A 22,320-nucleotide genomic window follows, 5' to 3' on the forward strand; every position below is an offset into this window, starting at 1 on the left:
ATTGAGTCACAGAACTTTCTTCATTGAGGAGAGTTGAACAAGACACACTTTGTCACCACTGATTTGGGAAATAAAGGGACAACTTAATCTGGTTTTCTTTGCACTGTCAGATACATAGTTCTGTAGGTATCTGTATTTCAGAAGTAGTCTGCAGAGGCTATGGCAATGTCATGCAATTTCATTTTAAGTAATGTTAAGCATAGGCTGCCATGGTCACATTCTTTCCACATGCTCTTACTAGCTACCAGTACTAATGTAACCATCATGAGCCAATTCGGGAGCCTAATTTGTGTGTTGCATCCCAGACTAGGTCACCAGAGAACTACATGGATGACGGCAGGCAAAAAAGACTTATCTAATTCAGGAATAAGCTGGTGTTCTGCTCAATCAAGGAACTGATATATCTGAAAATTTGTGGAAACACCTCAGTTTTGGTGCACTGCTATTTCATCTATGTTCTGATCTTTTTCTCTGTTTCCTGGATAGAACAAGTTTGTGCTTGTAGCTTCAGCCTGAAGCAGGAAAAATCCTTAATGAGTTAGGAAAAACACTCCCCAGAATTTGTTGCCTTTTTGGCCTTTCCAGCAAGGACGCGAAATAAAAGGAAATGTATCTTTATAAATTGCATGGTCAATATCCAGTGCATATTGGAAGATGTGTGTTTGCAAAATGAAAGCTCTTCAGGTAGACTGCTAGAAAGGTGAAGCTGCAAATTGACTAAAAGCTGTATTTTAGTACAAAGTCTTAGACCAAAGAAAGGAACAGTGAGACTTCTCTTTAGACAAGAAGTTTTTTATGGAAGTTGTTTGACAGTAGCATTTCAATTAAGATCTTGTGGTTTGTTATCCCAAACTGACCTTAAGATGTGCAATACATTACTTGTTTGCTAGGATTTTTGCTGCTTCAAGAAAACTGACACACTAGTAAATATCCTGCATTCCTGTAAAGACACTTTGGTTTTTAGGGACAGACTCACAAGGATCACTGTTACATAGCATAGATAAGTTTTGTTTGTGTAGCGAACTGTTTATAAACTTGTTCCTTTATGATTGCTTCACAAAATGTAAGGCAACATTGTTACTAAATCTCATCTGCTGGCTATAACTGTATTTAAAGCCAAAAGCAAGCTCTTTCTTGCAATATTTGTTGTTCTGAGTCACGTGCCTAAAGAAGCTCCTGTATGACCTGAGACTTCTTTGTGCCTTAAAATTTATGTGAGCTTATTAATAGAAGCCAACCACTAATAATAAATTTGTGCTGTGTGTATAGCACAACAGTTCATCTCCTCTGACAACATGGCTATGAATAATTTATAGCTGTAGTTATCCTGAAATTTGTAGGGGTCATTAGCATTTTAATGAAAAAGATACAACTGTTGTACTAAATCTTCACTTTTTTTCTTCTCCTTCAGTTCAGCGTTTGGACCTGCACTCTGAGAGCAACTGACAGCGTGCGGTAATGTGCTGACTGGCACTATGGGCAGGCGGTACCCGGGGGCTCACTATCGGCCAAGCAGCTCATGTATGTATGCAATTGCTCTAATTTATTTGTCACTTCATTACTTTTGAAGGCTGCTAAGTTTGTATGTTTTGAAATAGTATTTATAAAGGATACTGACACGTTCTAATCGATGCCAGATCTCCTGTGAGTTTACCCAAATGGTAAGTATATTGATTTATGTTTAAACTGCAAAAGTATTCTCTAGAACTTTGAAAAGTAGCTTGTGGTGTGAGTCAACCAAGTCTGCTGCAATGTGCTGTGTTCTGTGTTCAAGGTCTCCAACTTCATTTATTATAGGGTTCAAAAGGTTAGCTGCTCTTCCTCCTCACTCTCATCCCAAGTTTTTAGTACTAGATACTTTCAAATTAACAAACTACTTAAGCTTATTCTAAGTGTCACTCTGCACTATAGCTTTAATTGCTTACAGCTGCAACTAACATCTCCAGTTCAGATGTTTTATATGCTTGGGTTTAGTATTGTTCATGTTATTTCTTCCTCTCAGTTTTATCCTGTTGGATTATATCACACTGTCTCCTGATGAAGATTGTCTTCTGTAAAAGTGCTAAGGCAGCTCCTAAAATTTGTCATGCACACCTTCCAGTGAGTATGCAAGTGTCTCATGCTAGTGCAGCTGGCAACCACCACACGGCAGTGGTGCCACAATGCAGGCTGTGTGAAATGAGCTGAGCTGAGCCCTGGAGATCCACGTGGAGCAGTAGTGCTCTGACTCCAGAAGGGTGCTGCTGATCATCCTGCACTTGTGCACCTCAGGCTGCTGAGGTGAAGCTGTGGTAGGTTATCTTTTGTGTTCACTCTTCTTTCTGCTGTAGCAGAAGAACATCATCCCATGTGGCTTTTCTTGGCATTGAAGCCAGCTTAAGAAGCTCTCACTTCTGTTCTGTTCTTTGTGTTTCTTTAAAGATTTCTTTAAAAGCCTCCATCACTTCAGGCATCCAGCTCCAACTTGTGTTGGCTGATGCACTGCAGTAAAATACAGTGAGAGCTTGCAGCTGTGGCAAGACAGGGACTTCCTGTGGAGGCTTTGCCATCAGCATGAGGAACTGAATGGTGAGGTCCTGTATTCAGAACTTGACTTTGTGGGTTTTTACCTAACTCCAAAGCTAAATCCTGGGAAGCAATAAAGCACGTTTACTCTCTACTGCAGACAAGTCCCAGATACCACAAAAATGTGTGCTAAAATAATGCATTAGAGAAAAGTTAGATAAAACTTTTCCAAAGAATTTGCCTTGGATATTAATGTTGGGATATTGTCTATACAAGGATGGAGGAAATAAATGATTGTTACAGTTTTGACAGGTCTCTGGTGAGCAAGTGCTGGAGTGCAGAATTGGACCGAATCACTTGCCATTAAGTCTAGACACCAGCCCTCGAATGTGTCCTCTTGGTCTAGTTCAGGTCATGACATCCATGTGTCTTGCCTAGGCTTGAAGCTTGGAGCTTTAAAATGATCTAGTGCAGAGGTAGGTTATGAAGTCTTTTCCATTTCTACTTACAGATAACACATTGTGGGCATTAAATACTTACCAGAAGAGCTTAGGATGGTTTTTTTTTTCTGTTGTTGAGCAGTTGCAGACAGTGAAGTGGAATTGTTTGCTTGGAGAAGTGCTGGGATTCCCATCATCTACCAGGGCCAAAACTTGCATCCGAATCAACTGGCACCAGAGCTCCCTCTGTTTGAGGACAGAGATATCAAAATAGCTACTTTGATTGTTTTATGCTTTTGCTAGCTAAGTTTTCCTTTTCCTTAACCTGACAGGCTTTCTAAGCCAGGAAACTTGCTTTATTTTTTGGTTTTGTTACTTTATGATTTGTGCAACTTCCTGGTGCCTGACATAAGTGCTTTGGACATCCAACAACAATGGCATTGAAATTTGCCCAATCTTTGGGAAATGCAGCTCATAATGAAATCTCTGATAGCAGATTAGATCTCAATGAAAGTGATGGTAAAATAAATCATTTTGCTTTTGTTTCGTTTGCATAATAAGTAATTGCACTGGCTCAGCTTTTGTATTTCACATTCACAGTTGTTACAGTCTTAAGGTTGTACCATTAAGGACTTGATACAGCCTTAAGCCTTAGTCCCTGACTTCTGTCTTCTGTCTGTAAATACGTACGTACCTAAGTAAAGTCTGTGAAGGGGAGGATTAGGTCTGTGTGGAGTATGGCAGTTGGATTGCTTCTTTGGTGATGAGATGATGTTTAATCCATTAATGACATTGCCTGTTTTGTTAAATGATTTCATAATTTTAGTGAATATAATAGTGTATGTTCTCAGGAGAATAGCAAAAGAGTTTATATGGAAGGAAATACACAACAACTTAAATAGAAACCAGATGACTTGGAGCCCAGTAGGAGGAAATGTGTTTGAAATACAATTGCTGTAGATATAAGAATCATAGAATCATTTCAGATTGAAGAGACCTTTAAGATCATCAAGTCCAGCCTTTGTCCTAGCCCTGTCAACCACTAGAAAGAGCATGATGTTTGAAATGTGAATTTGGAAGGCTATGAATTTAACAGGTGCATACTAATTTAGACTTTAAAAAAAAGTATGATAAAAGAATAATAATTTTCCTTGATTACTGGCAATAAGCAAAACAGCCTTGGGTGTATCCCTGGCACTCTCTAGCTCTGCTCGTCCTTACATAACGCTCCTTCATGCTGTTTTGTTGGTTGGATTTTTTTTTCCAGTGGTTTTCTTGTGAAAAATACAGGCTAAGGATGTACTGTTTCCAGCTACTGAAAAGCTAGGTTTTGTAAACAGGTGTCTTTCATGAATTTCTCCTCAGCTTCCTTTCTATTTACATTTTTCTACTATTTTCTCATACGATCCACTTTTCTGCATCAGCTGCAGCTGCTCTCCTGAAAACACGGTACCGTTTATGATTTTTAGGTAGCATCAAATTTTCTTTCATACTATTTTTTTTTCTGAGTGCAGAGTGGAAGGGTTTTGTATGTCTGGCAAAAAACTTTTTAATGAGTTATCCATATCTATCTGGTCCACAGAGTAACAATTCATTTATTTTGTTTGGTTGTGTTTTGCACAACACTGAAATCTGATTAGAGCCTTTTGGAAAAAAATGAATTGGTTTCAGTGCCATTCTGCTGGCATTAAATGCTCAGGAAGGGTTTAAACAAGAATAAAATGCACAGTTTTGTGAGAGTGCTTTAAAAAAAAAGCCCTTCATTTCAGAAGACATTGGAAGTGAGGAAATGCAGGAATTTTGTGGGTGGTATTTTTTGGCACTTTGACCTTTGGAGTGTGCTGGGGTGGAGGTGCAGTCCTGTGATGGCACATCAGCATTCACCAGGAAGAGGGGACCTGCTTGTGCCTGGAGGTCTGTGGCCAGTCCATGCTGTCCACAAAAGACAGTACCACATCTCCCACTCTTAAGTCATCCTCTTGATGTGTGTCAGACAGAGTTGGACTTCAATTTCTTTTTTACCTACTAGGCATCTCTTACTTAAAAACAACTCAGACAAGGGTCTTTATGGAATGATTTATTGGTATAATTCTGCCAATAGAATTATTAGAGTTGACTGGAGTCCTAATTCAGAAACTTCTGATGGAGGATGTTTTGGTTTGGTTTTATGTTTTGTTTTGTTTTTCTTCCAAGCAAAACTTTTTCAGGAAATACTATTTTGATGAAGTATTTCTAAGTTAAGGATAAGAATGAAAGGAAATATCCCTTGTGAGAAGACACTCCCCTGGACAGCAGAGGGAAGAAATTTGAGTCTTGGTTCTTCCTGGTTATCTCCCATGCTAAGACTGCTCTTATAAATTATTTGATATACTTGAGGGCAGCGAGAGCAGGGTTGATTTTATAAACTTGGGGTTTGATTTCCCTCCGGGAACACTCAAATTCTGGCTCTGCCTGTATCTCTTCAGCTTCCCAGGGAGTGCCCAGATGTGACCTTTTCACTTGAGCAATCTCCAGTGGGAAAGAAGGGAGGAGAAGGGGGATGTTGCTTAGTGAAACTGCTGGAAAATCATTGCAGTGAAATAAAGAACAAATGTGAGAATGTTGATGTCGTAAACAATTGCAAGCTCCTCGAAAAACCCACAAACTTCCAGTTTTGCAGCTAATGTCAGTAATAATGTTGCTATCATTAGCCCAAGGTGAGTTGGTGTGAAAACCTACCATGTAGTGGCTCTCTGGACTTGGCTTGGGGCTCCTTCCTAAGTAATAGAGAGCTCACAGGAACATGTACCTAGACCCACAAGGAGGGGTGTATCCACTGTGCAACTCTTGTAGAATTTTACTAGAGTGCTTCTACCATCTGCAAAATCCTGCCCTGTGTCTTGATGTTTTCTTTCCAGAGAAAGTTATCTTGCTGTAAACAGGACTCAAACTTTAGCACTGCTCAGGTCATGCTCAGGGGAGACAGTTTTCTGTTAAGTTCCTGAGAAGCTGCATGTAATTGTTGCTTAGCAGAAGAAAAGGCAGGAACACAGGTGATCGGTGGAGTGAAATGTACAGAGGCACCCAGTGATCGGTATATTGCTTTCACCATTAAAGTCTCTCTTGTTCAGGTTTCTGCGTTTCTTAGGAAGCTCTGTGAAAACTTGTACAATTCCACTGAGGCTTCTTGAGTCATCCTGGTGAAGCCCAAACACATGTGCCAGTTTCCACAAACAGGAGCTGACTTAAAGCCTGTATATTACTCTGCATGTTGTCCTTTCTGATTTATTTCTTAAGAATTAAATAGTACCCCTATTCCAGCACCCTCACAAGTCAGTTTCTTCGTCATGGTGAAACTAGAGTGCTCTAAAGCTGAAGGTTTCCTGGTGACTCCACTTGGCATTTTGCATGTTCTTGGAGAACCACCACAGTACCAGATTTGCATTGTGTGTTTGTCACCTTTCACAGGAACCCCAGTTCCTGAGTGTTAAAGTACTTTGTGAAGATCTATGAGTTTGTAGATAAGAAACAGGATTTTGGCTAGCATGTCAAGAACTCAAGACTCTTTGAAATTTGGGCCAGTAGTTCTAGTAGCTTGTTCTTTTCCACTTGTTCAATGTCTTCTACAGCCAAGTTTTCTGTTTGTTGAAACTGAGCCCACTTCAGAGTAATTAATATAAATGCCAGTAAGTGCAGTTGCTGGGTTTTTTATGTCCTTCTTCCACTTTATTATGGATTGATCTGTTTAGTTTATGGGGACCATAAAGGAAATACAATACTTTGATTTTATTTATGAGCATATGGTTTTGTTTTATATATGACCACTATGGGTAGAAGTTTCTCAGCACAGTACAACAGCATTCTCAAGGAGCTCTACTTGCTACAGCAGGCTGAGATTAAGGTTATTCCTATATTCTATTACCATAATTACATTGGGAAAATTACTGTAGAGTATGGCCATTTTAGTAATTTCTTGGTATTCTGTCAGTTTAAGTGGTGCTGCAGCAGTTGGTTTATAAATTGGTTTTGTTTCTGATTTGTCCCATAAAATTTTGGTTGAAGACAATATGTAGCTTTGTAGGCAACTTTCAGCCTTGCTAAGGCCACGGTCTAGTCTTATTTTAGTTCAGTTTTTAATGGAAAAACTAGAAATGTGGAGAACTTTTCTTGTTTGATGCATCTTGTTTTCTGAAATACATGCTGCTCCATTACTGGAAGCAAAGGATGTGGAGGTAAGGACATGTGAGTCCAACTTTGAGACAGTTTTAGCAGAAGTAGTTAAAAGTGCACATATAGTAACCTTACCTAGGCGGTACAGAGAATGTTTTTAATGTCACTGGAAAAGAAGCAATCTTGTCAATGTGCAAAATCTTAATTTCCTCTCCGTGAGAGCCCTGATAATCTCATTTTGCAAAACATGGCAGTCAATCTAATTATCTGTTCTGTGGTTAAGATTTCTTTCTTTTGCTCACGGTCTCAATTAACTGTTAGTAATTTGAAATTATTTGCAAACACTTATTTGCAAACACAAATTAATTAAATTAGAGGTTTTCTTTATATTGAGATTTTTGTTATACACATTTTTATTCTTCTTTTCATATAGAGCTGTAGAGAGTACACTGAAAGATTATTTCCCATTTTATTTAATTTTCAGAGCTTCATCTCTAGAGCTGAATTTGAAACCAAGTACAAATTTAGAGTAACTAGAAAACAATTTTGGTGTACTAGGCTCTTTCAAATGCAATGATAATAGGTGGCTCAAAACTACTGCTACCAATGTGGATAATTTGAGGGTAAAAACGTTTTTGTATAACCTTGATAAGAGCTTAATGTGTAGCTATCCATAAATGTATTACATGAAATTTAGAGGGCAAGTGAAGTTGTAACAGGTGAAATCATGATACCATGCCATCAGAAGTTTAACTGATAAAATATATTAATTTAAAAAGAGAAGCTGAAATGCCTGCATTTATGTGCATGCAGTTAGTTGTTCTTGGAGAAGCAGACTGTGCTCAGGAGTGTGCGGTGTTGTTTCTAGGTTTCACAAGAACAGTCAGGTATTTGCAAGCTGCGAATAGCAGGGCCAGGGCCACAGACAAGATATGTGGGAAGTGGTTAGTGGTAATTCATTGTGCATCTGAGAGGGACTCAGTTAACAATTTTGCTCCTGTTAATAATGTTTTGACCTGTGCTTAGCCTCTTTCATACTTTTACCACCCATGTCTCTTGGTCAAGAGCTTGGTATTGGTTTAGTGCCATTATGGATAGCTGGAAAGCTGGTGCTGGACCCTGTGGGATTTCCTTAACAGGGTTAAGGAATTGATCATCTTTTGAATGGTTCTACTTCCTGATTTAGGAGCTGTCAAATGAGCTAAGTTCAATTTATGTGGGACTGAGAAATGCCTGGTCTGAACTCGGTCTGAATCAGTCTAAGTCATTTTATGTGCCAAACCTGTGGCCATTGATTCCTTTCCATTACTCTGTTAAGTATATTGGTAGTCTGCTTGTCCTACAAAGCATTTTGGTTACCTTTTTTACCTGCAGACAGCTTATCTCAGCTTTCTTTTTCATATTGCCTTATGCTTTGATTTTAATAATTTTGATCAGATTTGACTGTGCGTTGTTTACCTTCAGGCTTGGTAAGAGTTATTTGTAGTTGGCACTTAAGATTGAAGTTTCAGGATATGGAAGACCAAATCCTTTTTACTTCATGGGTCATCTCAGTTGCAGAAATTTAAGTGAAAATTTCTGAGTTTGTTTATCAATGTAAGAGAGAATAAAGTTTATGCTTGTGCCTGGTATTAGTATGTGCATTTAAAGTAGAGTTGATTTTAATTAACAAAGAAGTCTGAAGTGTGATCTTTATTGTAGAGATTGGGTAATTTATACATTAATTAAAAAAAAAAAGAACATTAAGGCTCAGGAGTTTCATTTACATAATGGGATTAGAAAAAAATGACTGAGATTTACTTAGCACATGTCCCTACGAATGTATACGTCTGATGACAGAAGGTTGTATTGTCTCTGCTTCCAAGTAGCCAACAGATAAGACACACTCCATCTTCGTGCTGTGACAGCACTGTTTTTGCCTGCCAGACTGTTCCATTCTAGACAGGGTGGGGGGAAATCTAATTAAAGGGAGAAAATTAAATTTGGAAAAGACTTAGTATGCCATCTTGTTTTTTCCCTTACTAAATGCAGGATTAGTCGTGATTGCATGTCATGGTTATGCCTTATATAAATTAAAGAATTGCTCTTTATTTCTCCAAGTGATCACTTGATTTAAGAATACTCTGGTAGCATAAGATGACCCAGGTCGTCTGCAACATAGAGTTTCAGTCAGTCTAGTATACACTCATCATTTAGATGTATCTATCTTAAAAAATTATAAATAAAGGAGCAGTGGGTTTAGCCTGTTTCTTTTTGTCATTATTTTTATTCTTCTTGTTTCTCTTTTTATTTTGTAGCTGTTAAGAGTCAGATTCTGAGATGCATCTTGTCTCTGAATTTTCGCTAGATGAGGAATTTGACTGTGTGGGAAGGGAGAGGGGAAAAAATGAAATAAGTCACATTCGAGTGTCAGAACTCATTGAAGGATCTGAAGTTGGGTTTTTTTCAGTGACATTATTTGAAGACAGATCAGCATTACACATTTCCATTAAAACCATCACTAGAACAGACAGCACTGCTGCTAAGCTATTGTAGTTGTGTGGGAACATGATTAGCTCTAAAAGGAAAAATGTTATTATTGTGGCATCAGAATCTGTCAGGGTGCCTCTTGGGGATGGAGGAGCCAGGACAGAAAGGTGGCTGCTGGATAGTGATTTCAGTAAGACTAGGTGAAACCGAAATAGCTAAAATGGAAGAAGCTGCATTTAGAAGGGAAGTCAAAGTGATGATTTTGTTCTGGTGTGAGGACAGATCCAGGGGGGAGTGGAGAAGGGCAGCAGTGATTCCTTACTTGGGCAGAGGGTATTGGACTAGATGATCTTGAGAAGGGCCTTCCTGTCCTCAGCAACTCTGAGATTGGTGTGGAGAAGTCTGCAGATGGGTTTAAGAGTGCATGTGCAAGCTGCTGGCAGCCCTGCTCCTTTCCTGCTCTTCCCAAATGTGCTTTGCCACCCCGCCATGGGAATTCACTTACCTGACTGCTAGGCTTTCTGGCTCCAACTTCCAAGCTGAGTCCAGGAGAAATATAATTGCTGGAAGGAGCCATGAGAAGAAAAGCACTGGCTGTAGGAACATCATCAATTGCTCTGATCTACCGTTCCATTCAAGTGTTTTCCTTTCCTTTTCTTTCTGCAAGTGTTTAATGTTGCATGGAATTTGTAGATATGTAGGCAAGGAGGAGCACAATGATGCTTAACTAGCATCATTGCTAGTCAAACTTGAAAGCTTCTAGTCTTAATTCTGTTTCCAGCTATATTAATGTAAACTTAGATTTTATTAGGATGCTTTTGACTGACATCAGTTTAACTATTACTATTTAGCTGGTCCTAGTTGAAGAATGAATGCAGGTATTAGAAGAGAGCATATTAGCATACTTAATGAAGAATTAATGTTTTGACATGGGAATTCAGTTTTTGAAGCAGAGAGATTTAACTAGAGTAGGGTTGCAGTCATCGTGTAACAGAGGCATTAACTAGAGCAAAAGTGTAGAGAACCTGAGGCTGTAGCCCCATGGCCTGAGTTTGTCATTATCTATTAAGTATAAAATGTTTAGCCTTACGAAAAGGTTTGTATTCTTTGTTTCCTATGTTTCCCAGACACAATGGCAGAAGTAGTCCTAAGTGCTTACAAATACCTTTTCTCCCACTGTATGTGTCATTCACATCTAAAGCAGAGACTTTAATGCAAAGCAATTTAATTATAGGAAGACCAGGAAAAGGTCCTGTACAGGAACTTGCTGCTTAACTTGCTTTTCGTGATTATCTCCCGTGTGACCAACCTTGCAGACCATGCTTTCATATATTGGATCTCATTCTGCAGATTTTCATGTGAACATTGTCTTACTGCTGTGCTTATTTTTAACAATGCTGCTGTAGCTTCCTCAGTAAGCTGTAGCTGGGGGAAAACCTCAAGTTTTTCAATGTCATGAAGTTTTTGCTACAGTATGTTGATTAAAACTGAAGAATATTGTTGAACTTGTACTCTCACTAAAGCACACATTAAGAAAAATGTCATAGTTGTTTTTAGTTACTCGTTCTCATTGCAGTAGACTAGCCTTTCCAAATACTTTAATGACTGTCAAATATCATTGAAAGCTCAAAAGATCCTCAGTCTTACATTCTAGGGTTTGTATAGAATGCTTAACGTCTCTCAGGAGCTTCTGAAATGTGGTATTTTTATTTTGATGTTTTCTTTTGGTTTTAATTCTTAAATGATCCCTTTTTTCAGATTTCAAATAATAAACTCTTTCCTGATGCATTGCTGACGCCCCGACAGCCATGTCAGAAGTACTTCCAGGTCAGATGCCCTTTAAAAGATTCTGCTATGCAAATATGTGAAACTTTTCCTCCTCTCTTCCTCTTCATTCTCAGGCCCATATTTCGCTTTGATTTTGCACTTACACCTGAAAAAGAACAAGCGCTTTCTTTTTAACAGTGCCTTTTTGAATTAACTCTCTATTCAGCTTTTAAAAAAACTATTCCTATAGACAATACAATGCAAAAATGAAAAAGGAGTCGTGCACTGTTTTCTGTTTACAGTGGCATTTTCTCTCTCCTCCTACTGAGTAAGCTTTGTGGCAAGATTGAAAAACATCAGTAATGTCCATTCAAGTAATAATGTTATTTGTATTATTATGATACTTAGAAAATTGGGACTACTCTGTGTTAAACACGTTATAGGGGTGAAAGTTATTAACCTGTAGATACGTTTCTAAACTTTAGAAGTATGCAGTTGACAATGCGATTTGTTTTAAAATGTAAGCAAGCTAGAACCATTAATGAGTTGCCATGACAGATCTACCTAGTTAACTGCTGTCTTTAAGCTCAGCATTTTAATAGTATTTTGTTCTTCCCAGTAATTATTCCTCACTTTTCACTAGAGTCTAGTATTTTTTATTATAATACCCTATTTTTACTCACATATGACTTACCACTGTTGACTTGCTTTATCTGAGGTACATGGATCCACTCAGTGACTGCTGGTCTGCTTGTTCATTTGTGTTTGCTTTTCAGCAAAAGGCAGAGGACTTGCTCAAAGGGTACCCAGTGCCAATAGTGTTGTATTTGTCACTGGCCAGGCGCTGCCCAAGCAGTGGGGAACGGGCCCTGTCTGAGGCAGGATGCCTGCGTGCCCAGCCCCGGCATGGGATGTTGGTTACTGGTGAGGAGGCACAGCACCAGTGGATATTAGGTACCTCTGGCACAAAGGAGGTGGGATCAATGGGAGAGACAAAATAAAAGACGTGGGAGATCAATGACTGGAATTTTGGTCTTGAAATTACAGGCCTGGGAAGAACTTACATTTCCATGAAGCTTTTAATTAGAAATTTGGGAAATTTTCTCTGGGAAAAGGGATGTGTTTTGAGCATCCCTTTGTGCTGTATAGAGGGACAGGTTATCACTCTTCTTCCTTATGCTGTTCTACTACACAGTCTAGGTTTTCTTCAGTACATTTAAGCATTTCCTTGCATTCAAATGTTTTCCAGCACTTTAGTTACTCCTGGTCCGGTAGCAACTTCTGCCCTTGAGATGCAAGACCTGCCCTTTCCCATCTATGTTTCTTGTTCTCCTTTTTGCCTCATATTGCTTCCCTTTTTCTCACCTTTTTATCTGTTTCCAAGAGGGAAGCCATCTGTGCATATCCCAGAGCCTAGCTATGAGTACAGGATGATGGCCAGAGAGCAGACGCCTGTCCCTTGAGAGGACAGTCTGCTCTGCTCTGTGCGTGACTCGTGGTACTGTTTGCATATTTGTTGATGGGGATTTGATTAACAGATCAGATAGGGTCAGGAGTGGGGATGGTGTCTAGTGAAAGGTTCGTTTTAATGTTTTTCTGCTTAGGATTGAACACCAGTCCAACTTAGTACCTAACTTAGAAACACTGATGGGGTTGCAAAGACTTCCGGAATCTTTGCTTCAACCATTGATCAATGTGCCAATGTACATCATAAATGCATGTAGGTGCTTTATCAAGCAGATTAGTAAAACATAACATGTTTTAGTCTTACTATGTGCTTATTCTTTAAGTGAAACACTAACAGCAGGAGACTAGCTAAAGGTAATCTGTTAGGCAGATATTAAGCTTTATCTAGGAAGATTATTTTTTTTAAGAAATTTGTTCAGTGGTAAAACCAGCAGCAAACATTACATGAAGCAGCTCTCTTGCAACAAAGGACAAGAATAAATTTCAGTCTTGTTCCAGATTGTTGCAGTTGTATTTATTGATGAAAAAATAAATACTCATTTTAATTTGCTGAAGCATAAAGTAAAAATATAATCTAGTGAAATCCACAGATACTGTGCAATTCCCTAAGTTCTAAAGGTCAGGCAGTGGGTCAAAGTTATCCTGCCTTTTTATTTTTTATGTGAATTCCAGATTGTCAGACTTTTAACTGATTCATAAAAAATATAAAGCAGACAGTCCATGAACAGGGGCCATTTTGTGTTTTTAGGTGAAAACATGTGCTTTGATAACATTATATAAGATCAGATTTGACCTTGGTATATTAGACTTGGCTTGTTTTAGGAAAGATGCAAAAGCAACGTTGATTGATGTGTTTATGAGAAGTACACTTAAAAAGTTCCTTTAATATGATGATTATGTTTTCAAGTGGTTCGTGGCTAAAGATGAAATTGTCTATAAAATGTTTGTTACCTAAGCTGAGGTGATCTGTCTTCTGAAGAATTTGCAGTTGGTGTATACTGCTGGGGATTGAAGAAATAGCAGACAAGAAAATGTGTAAGGTTTAGTTTAAATAGTTTTGAAGGAGTTTTAGAAGTTGTTCTAGGTAGAAGGTTCAGGGAACAGACTATACTTGATCTCCTTGGTTTTAAATGAACCAGAGTGATGGTTGGAAGTGTTCAGCTTTCACAGCACGTTTTGAGAGGGAACACTAGCAATTGTGTGTGCGCTTAGGTAACATTGTGAAGTGCCCCTTTTCACACCATGTTCATGTATATGTTATTTTAAACCCCATATATTTAATGTCTTGTAAGTCTGTACAGCAGTCACTTCTGTCATATATCAAATGTACAAAGATGTAGCACAGCTCAGCTGGAAGGATCAGTCATAAGCTAGCTCAAATGATAGCTTTCCATTCCTGGATAAGCCCCAGACGTGTTTTAATGTGCAGTTATAAGCAGTCAGTGATATGTGAGAATTAGGAACAACAGAAAGGGTGTTTCATGCTGTGACAGATGGGAGTGATTTATTAATTGGCCTCTAATTTGGTTGCCAGGTGTCAAACAACAGTGACTACTACAGTATGTAAATTGAAGTGTTCATGGAGTAATTTTGCAGATTAGTGGGAGCCATAAATAGGCAGTACAGGAACAAATTATAGGGGTTTTTTGATTTTTTTTTTTTTCTTTTTTCACAGTTTAAAAAAACCTGTTCTGTTCCCTCAACAAACTTAATATTTTTTCAAAATGTGAGCTGGGCCCCTGGCTAATAAAAATGAGAAAATTGTCTGTACTCTGCCTTAGGATGTACATTTTATCCTCAAGTTTGAACTTTGTGAGTGAGCCGTTGCCAGCCATTGCCATCTCTGGAGCAGCTCTTTTTGAAAGCCAATTGAATTAGAGCAGGATATTTTGTCAAGGGATTCCCCCACACACCCCCTCCTCACCCTGCAATAAAATATGGCATTGTGACATGCTCTACTTTTTGTATTCCCTGTCTTCTGACCCTCTGCTTCCCCTTTCCAATCCCCCCTCCAAACCCAAACCCAAACAAAAAGACAGACAAAGAGCAGAGAAAATCTGCAGGTGTTAAGAGGCAACAGATGACTGGTTATTCAAGCTTAAAATTAAGAATGCTTGAGTTCTACCCTAGATGAAAAAGCAGCAGTATCTGCCTGCCATGTGCCTAGAAATTTCTCAATTTTTCTTCTTTCTCATGAGCACTCAGGAGCTCTTCCTCTCCTTGTTGAAGGTAGAGGTGAAATACTAAAATGGACAGGATGGTAAGGATGACTTCTGGACTCCAGACATTTGCAAAGTGCACCTCTTCTGTCTCCAAGGCTGCCTGCAAAAGAACCAGACATCAAAAAAAACCCTTAAAAACTGCATTAAAACTACCTTATATAGGGTCAGACTTTCTCCTTTTTCTCAGCTTTTGTGGTCCTGGTGATGTCTGTTTTTCTGCTGCTGTTTTTCTGTATTTAATAAGCCAAGCTTTTGTTTATTCTGTTACACGCTTAAACTGTGGTAATTTTCCTACTGTAATGCAATTATGTGAAGTGTCCCATCCCTTGAGCAGAAGCCCTAGCAAAATAGAGTATATAACAAACATATTTCATAACTATTTCTTTTGCCTTTCTAGTCGATTCCGGTGTGGACGCGTTGGCAGTGTTTATGGCAAGCGGCAGCACGACGGACGTTGTGAACCGCAACAGCCCCGCCACGCCACCAAACACACTCAACCTCCGCTCCTCTCACAATGAACTTCTGAACGCAGAGATCAGGCACACGGAGACCAAGAACAGCACTCCCCCAAAATGCAGGAAAAAATACGCGCTGACTAACATTCAGACAGCCATGGGGCTTTCCGATCCAGCAGCGCAGCCCCTTCTGGGGAACAGCTCTGCCAATATAAAGCTGGTGAAGAATGGGGAAAACCAGCTCAGGAAAGCTGCTGAGCAGGGACAGCAGGATCCCAACAAAAACCTCAGTACCACTGCGGGCATAAATGTAACTTCTGAGAAGTTTGAAGGCAAAGAGCTGATCCCGCAGGATTCCTCTGGCTGTGAAATATTACCCTCGCAGCCGAGGAGAACCAAGAGCTTCCTGAATTACTATGCAGATCTGGAGACATCTGCTAGAGAGCTAGAGCAGAGTTTTGTTGTGATGGAAGATAAATCTGCACAAAGCAACAGCCAGGCTTCTACTGTTATTGTCAATGGGGAAGTTCTGCCCCGGCAGCAAAATAAGGTGTCGAGCCCAGAGGATGGCCAAGGTGCCACTGTGTCATCGAGCCCCGAGACTAAGAAGGACCACCCAAAAACTGGGGCCAAAACAGATTGCGCTCTCCACAGGATTCAAAACCTGGCTCCAAGTGATGAGGACTCCAGCTGGACTACGCTGTCCCAGGACAGTGCCTCGCCGAGCTCGCCTGATGAAACAGGTATGTAAGGAAGGGCTGCTCATGGCCACTGTTTGCATTGCCTAACCCCAAGGCGGGTAGAAGTAGAGGGGATGACATAGAATCACAAACATCACACTGCTTTTGGTGAGGGAGTGGATTGCATCAAAACACAAATCCTGGGCTTGCACCCGGGTCCTGGTCTGATTGGGAGTGCTGAGGAGCCTCCTGCTCCATCCCTAGTAACTTTGTTGCTGCTGTAGGAAGGGCACCAGTGAGTACTATAGACAGTGTCCTTAAAATACACCGCACCTATTGCTAGCTTATAAATAATTGCTCTTATCAGTGAATACATGTTGTGAGAAGTACGTGATTGTTTGAAGATGCTAAACTACTGTTAGCTCCCTACACACAAACTTCTGAGCAATGATTATCAGGTTCAGCAAAGATTTTTGCTTTTCTACCACAAATCTTTGTGATTGTACCCCCTCCGCCTCGAGTCAAGTGATGATGTTCTTTTGTTGTTAAAAACATCCTCTGAAACCTTAGGTCATTTAGTTTCTGTGTTTTGTTTTCTTTGGGCATCAGTTCCATTTAGTAGTTTGGAAGCTGAAAACATGGCATTTCATAATTTGGAAGCCTAGGCTCATTAATTATTTGAGTGGTAATGATGACTTCTGCACTGGCTCTGTTGTGATTTACAACATGTCTGCATTATTTTTAAAACTCTAGAGATCTCATTTATTCTAGTTAATGGACTTTGTCACTTTTTTAATAGCCAAGACAATATACAACTTTGTCAAAATGAGGTGATACAATCTTATTCTCCAGGGTGACATGAGACTAAAGAAGTTCGTCATACATTGTTTGTATTTTCAGTCATCTCGTTATTACAACACAGATTATACACTGTTTAGAGGCCACCATGGTCCAAATCCACTGCTGCATCACACGTCAGTCGAGCATGATTATGACAGCCGTGACTTTGATGTACAGAGTTGGATTTTTTTCAAATCCCAAACAGAAATCCCTACTATGTGACACATAATGGATCTTCTGATCTCTGATATGTAACAAACCTTTTTTGTTAAGAGAGAAAGCTTTCATGAAGTCACTTCTTTGTATGCAAAATTAAACAATTTGAGTTAATATTACTTCTTGGGATACTTGATATAATGTGTGACATCACTGATAATGCTTTCAGGAGAACTATCGATAGAATATGAGATAACTTAATGCTGAACTTGTTGGCTCCTTCTGCCTTTGTAGCTGCCACAGGTTTGGCAATGAGAAACGGTGGATAGAAAATTTATATTCACTGAAAACTAGAGTGGTTCCAAGTAGTCTTATGTAAAGGTGGCTGGTGCTAAGAGCTAGCAAAATTATTTAGTTTCTTTTTTAAGATGGGTTTAAAATTTTCTTCCTCTATGTGTATTCCCACTGTGTGGTGGCTCTTTCAGCACTTGAGAAGGCAGATTGCTGAGCTATTTTGAGGTGCTGGCAAACTTTCTTATTTAAATAACCATTAGCTGAGCTGTCGTTTCTTTGCACTATGGAAATAAAGGGGAATTTTCCCTGCTGAGTATGGGAGGGATGATGCCTCCTTGTTTTTTAAAAAATATCAATTAATAAAGCCATCAGAGCTTACTTGTTTTCTAAAGCAGAATAAAGGGCTTGCTAAAATTCCCTACCACCTTCACTATACTAGCAAACAATTTATTATGAAGACACAGTTACAGAAAAGCAGATGTTCAGATTCTGAGTTCAGTGTCTGTAAGAAAAGAGTTGAAAATAAATAGAAGTCCCTAGAAAACCTCAAAATTACCTTTCAAGATGGAAGTGGTAGAGGTGTTTCTTTCACAGAATCATAGAATCTCAAGGGCTGGAAGGGACCTCAAAAGATCATCTGGTTCAACCCTCCTGCCAGAGCAGGGCCACCTAGAGTAGGTCAGGAACTCATCCAGGTGGATTTTAAATGTCTCCAGAGAAGGAGACTCCACAGCCCATCTGGGCAGCTTGTGCCAGTGCTCTGTCACCCTCACAGTGAAGAAATTCTCACCCCTGTGATCTCTGACAGAGTGCAGCAAGTAGAGGCTAGGACCTGCCATGCTGTATTGGAGTGCTGGTTTCAACATATCTGTATGTGTAAGTAATCGTGGACTCTAAAAATACGTAACTATTGCAACTAGTAACTTCCAGATACCCATCTCTTAGGATTATTTGCCATCTTGAATTTGCTTCCATTATGATAAAATCATTTTATTGTTTTCAGTCTCTTTTAAAAATGGACTATCAATTGATATGACAGAAGAGAACCAAGAAATCAAATGTTGAGTTGCCACAGGTGCCAGGATGGCCATTGGACATGATGAAACAGGCCAGTTTCTCAGGCTTTGCTGTAGCTTCCTCTGAAGGGAGGAAGGAAAAGGAAACAATGGTGAAAAGGGAGGTACCAAAAGCAATGCTGCTGATTGTAGAAAAAAGGTGGAAATCTCAACTGGTGCAAATATATCCAGACTTACACATTTGGGGGCAAATTTTCTAGATGTTCTTGGGCACTGCAGCCTTTTTAGATTTGAGTAATGTGCCATCCCTAGGCAAATTCACAGACCTCCAAGGATGTTTGAGGGGTAATAAAATCAGAGGTGGAATACAAGTGAGGAAATGAACCGAATTTTCTTTTTTGAGGCAGTCAAGAACAGTTCATTGTTTTGCATTGTAATCACCTGTGTGTCTCTTTCCACCTCCTTCACAAGAGCTGCTGAAGTCACTGTGGTGTCCATTAGCAAGTGTTTGCCTCTGGACATGCCAGGTCAAGCTGTGGGAGTTTCCTTGCTTGCCAAATAACTTGTGTGGAGTAGTGGATGATGTTTGAAGTACTGAAGGAAATCAAGTAACACTTGTTGCTTCCTGAAACCCCTCGCACCCTTCTGCCATGCCTGGGAGATAGTAGATTCTCACAAGCAGAAAATACATCCCATGCACTTACGTCAGTGGTGATTGACCTAAAACCCAAAATGTTCCTAGGGAGCCATATCGAGCAATTCTGAGGCCGTGGAGTAGATATGAGAACCTGCTTTAAGGAGCAGATAAGAAGAAATAATCTCAGAAAGCCTTGGTGATATCTCATCTCTTTTGGGGATTGTCTGATCTGATTTTAAACATCTTTTCAGTGGAGGCATTGACCCAACCTGCTTGAGCCATCAGCTCCATAGACGCATGATGTTTTTCCCCAAGTCCTTTTAGTGTAATCTTTCGTTTCTCATTGTCCTTGTGTGCCAGCATGGGTGAAGGGAAGCCCTTCAACCTGGGAAGTCATGCAGTTAGCCCTGGTGGTACCCATCCTGGGGTTTTGAAATTTTGGGCACAGCCAGGACTCCTCACTGCCACTGTGTCTGGGTGGGAAGAGAGCATCGTGTGGGGTCTTTGTAGCTCAGCACCCTCTAACCTTTGCAGTTACACTCCAGTAATAAATGTTAAGGAAAAAAGGGAAAAAGCTATCTGGGAGAAAAATCTGCAAAAATAGACAGTTTTAGTCAAATGACTTCTGGGAAGGAAAAAAAAAACTAAAATCAAACAGTTTTGAGAACAGTTAATCCATTAAACAGTGTAGTCTAGCAGATACCTGGACTATTATTAATGATGAATCCAAAGATTATAATTAGCACTTTAGTACACATTACAATATGATAGAAACACTATTTTCTCAAGAGGATACTGTTGAAAATAACAATACACTTCTTTTGGGGCGTCTGAATTGTTTTACCTTCCTCTTTCCTCTATTAACACAATTCATTATTAAAACTTCAGAAAACTGAATGTTGTTTTGTTTCCTTTTCATGTGTTTTGTTTTGCAGGTATGTAATTTAAAGGCCCTCAAAAAGTTACTCTTAATTATTTGCACTGAAGATGCATCATTGTTTAGATAAAATCCTCCTGAACTCTCTTTAGACAGGATTCATTTACTTGTGGTCTAATGAAAAAGTGTTTTCAAACATTTTGACCCCCGGTTATTAAACAAATGTTAATGTGTCTGATAGTAATGTTGCTAAACAAATATAACAGAGCCCATTAATACCAGGAAAATGTAACACCACAAGCACAAGACAGTCTAAAAGTTGTGCTCTGAGGAAACTCTTTTTTCTTCTCTGAAGAAATTATACGTGTTGCTTCTTGATGAGAAATAGATTCACATGAACTTCCAGAGATGTTTCTGACCACTTTTAGCTTTCTAACTGTCTTTCTGAGATTCAGTACTTCAGAAAAGAAAGAGTCTGGCATGATTTGATAAGCAGAAGCAACTTGTAGATAGCAATGCAATAGGGTGTCATTAAGATGCTTAGCACATGTCAGACCCTAATGGGTTTCAGGCAGCTGTTCCTAAAGGCAGACAGGGGCTTGTCACCAGAGCTGATTGACACCCGGTGCTACAGGCAGTCCTCCCCAAGCAAGCTTGCTTTCCTCCATTGGCCTCAGGCACTGCATGTTCTCCAGGACTTACTGCACCTCTCCAGCTGAATCTACTGTTGTTTGGAGAGTCTTATGGGTAAACAGACACCAGCTCCATGTGTCTTTAAAACTGCAAATGGCCCAGAACTGGTTTAAAATAATTAGGAATTCTTCTTTTTCCTCTGTTCCTAAGAATTATTTCCTTAGTCTAGTTTTCAGAGGAAATGCACCTTGTGTTACTACCCTATCTGCCTACTCTGTCTCCATGTATTCATCAGTTTCACCTACATGTTATGTGCAAACTACAGGCATCAAGTACACACCCCAGAGCCCAGACCTAGGGGAAAACAAGGATGATGATGCTTGTGCTGTTTTCAACAGAGTATCTGCAGAAGACAGGCACATTTCTTAAACTTCCTATTGCCTGGAAAGCAGTTTCAGTGAAAAGTCATCCCTCTCTAGTAAACTAAAAAATCTCTATGTAATAATACTGAATTAGGAACGAGAATTTTCTGGGGGGGGAAAAAAAAAGGTTTTGTTTGCCTCAAAACCAAGAAAAATACTGGAATTTGCTGCTTCTTAATGTTTTATCTTAATTTGATCTAAATCCCCTCCTTCCAAAGCAGGAAGTAGTGAAGGTCCTGGAGATGTGGAATACTTGGTGCTTAGAGAGCCACAGGTTTTCTTGCTCTGGACACTTGCTCTCTTCAGAGCTTTGGAAGACTGTATAGAGACAGCAGCTTCTTCTGGCTCCTCAGCTTCTCAGCCTTTGGCTCACATAATGGCGTGTTTCTTCTAGGTTGAAAATGTCATGCGTCATGCGAAGGACATAAAAATTACAAGTTTCCTCTTTCTCAGGGAATGCAGTTGCTGTGTGTGACTGCCATATACCAAATGCCTGTCCGCTGAGGATCCTCAAGCAAATCTGGGAGGGCAGTTTAATGGCTCGTTATGCGTAGGCAAGTTTAACACAGTGCAGAAATGACAGTGATGAGACTAGCCCTTGAGGATCAGGAGTGTCACACTAGTAAACAGAGTCTGGTATTCTGAAATAACAGTATGTGTGGATAGAATAGTCCTCTAATGCAATAAAAAATACGGCAAATCATGAACTAGTCAGAAAGATTTATACCAATGATCAGTTCTGTCTCTGATTTTAACCAGCATCTTTGACAAAATTAAAATGGATGTTCCCTTAAAAGCACCATTTTTCCTTTGCATTACCTATCTGATGTAGACAACAAGTATGTTATTTACTACGGAACATGTTTTCTGTGTTCCTGAGTATGGAAAAAGATTTATAGTAGTAGAAATACATTCAATTACACTGTGGATAAACACAAGTCCTTTAATAGTAAGGAAAGAATATATTACTATCAATACAACTGTCGAGTATCCAGTTTTTAGGTTTTTTGGGAAGAGGCTCTAATTCATACCTGCTATGCATCCTACCAGCCTGTCAGTTTTTAATATTGAGTTGTTTGGGTTTTTAATGCTGCTTGTTACTAACTTACCACCTATTAAGAACAATGCATGCTTTATGGTCTTAGTCTTGATGGGACGATTTGCTGACTGCTTACAAAGTAGGGAAAGTGACCATTGCTGTCTATTTCAAGCATTTGTATAGGTAACATTCTGTATGTAGAGTTACTGACTGCATACTTGACTTCCTTTTAAGTGCCCTTGAAAAAAGGTT

The 22,320-nt window shown here is 39.5% G+C and overlaps 1 protein-coding gene across 10 annotated transcripts in view; it reads left to right on the forward strand.

Annotated features, from left to right (window-relative positions):
* Positions 1–22,320, forward strand: part of APBB2 (amyloid beta precursor protein binding family B member 2) — a 180,549-nt gene that overhangs the window by 67,752 nt on the left and 90,477 nt on the right. For 5 of the 10 annotated variants that reach the window (XM_061993313.1, XM_061993317.1, XM_061993314.1 and 2 more), the window contains exons 1-3: positions 1,442–1,521; positions 11,322–11,390; positions 15,417–16,217. In XM_061993313.1, coding sequence (XP_061849297.1) covers positions 11,372–11,390; positions 15,417–16,217 — 820 coding nt within the window. In that variant the 5' untranslated portion in view covers positions 1,442–1,521; positions 11,322–11,371. Of the gene's footprint in view, positions 1–1,411; positions 1,522–11,321; positions 11,391–15,416; positions 16,218–22,320 lie in introns of those variants that run through there. The other 5 variants (XM_061993310.1, XM_061993309.1, XM_061993312.1 and 2 more) reach the window with 1 other exon arrangement.

This window comes from Colius striatus, chromosome 3 (genome assembly GCF_028858725.1).
Source record: "Colius striatus isolate bColStr4 chromosome 3, bColStr4.1.hap1, whole genome shotgun sequence".
Lineage (NCBI taxonomy): Eukaryota > Metazoa > Chordata > Aves > Coliiformes > Coliidae > Colius > Colius striatus.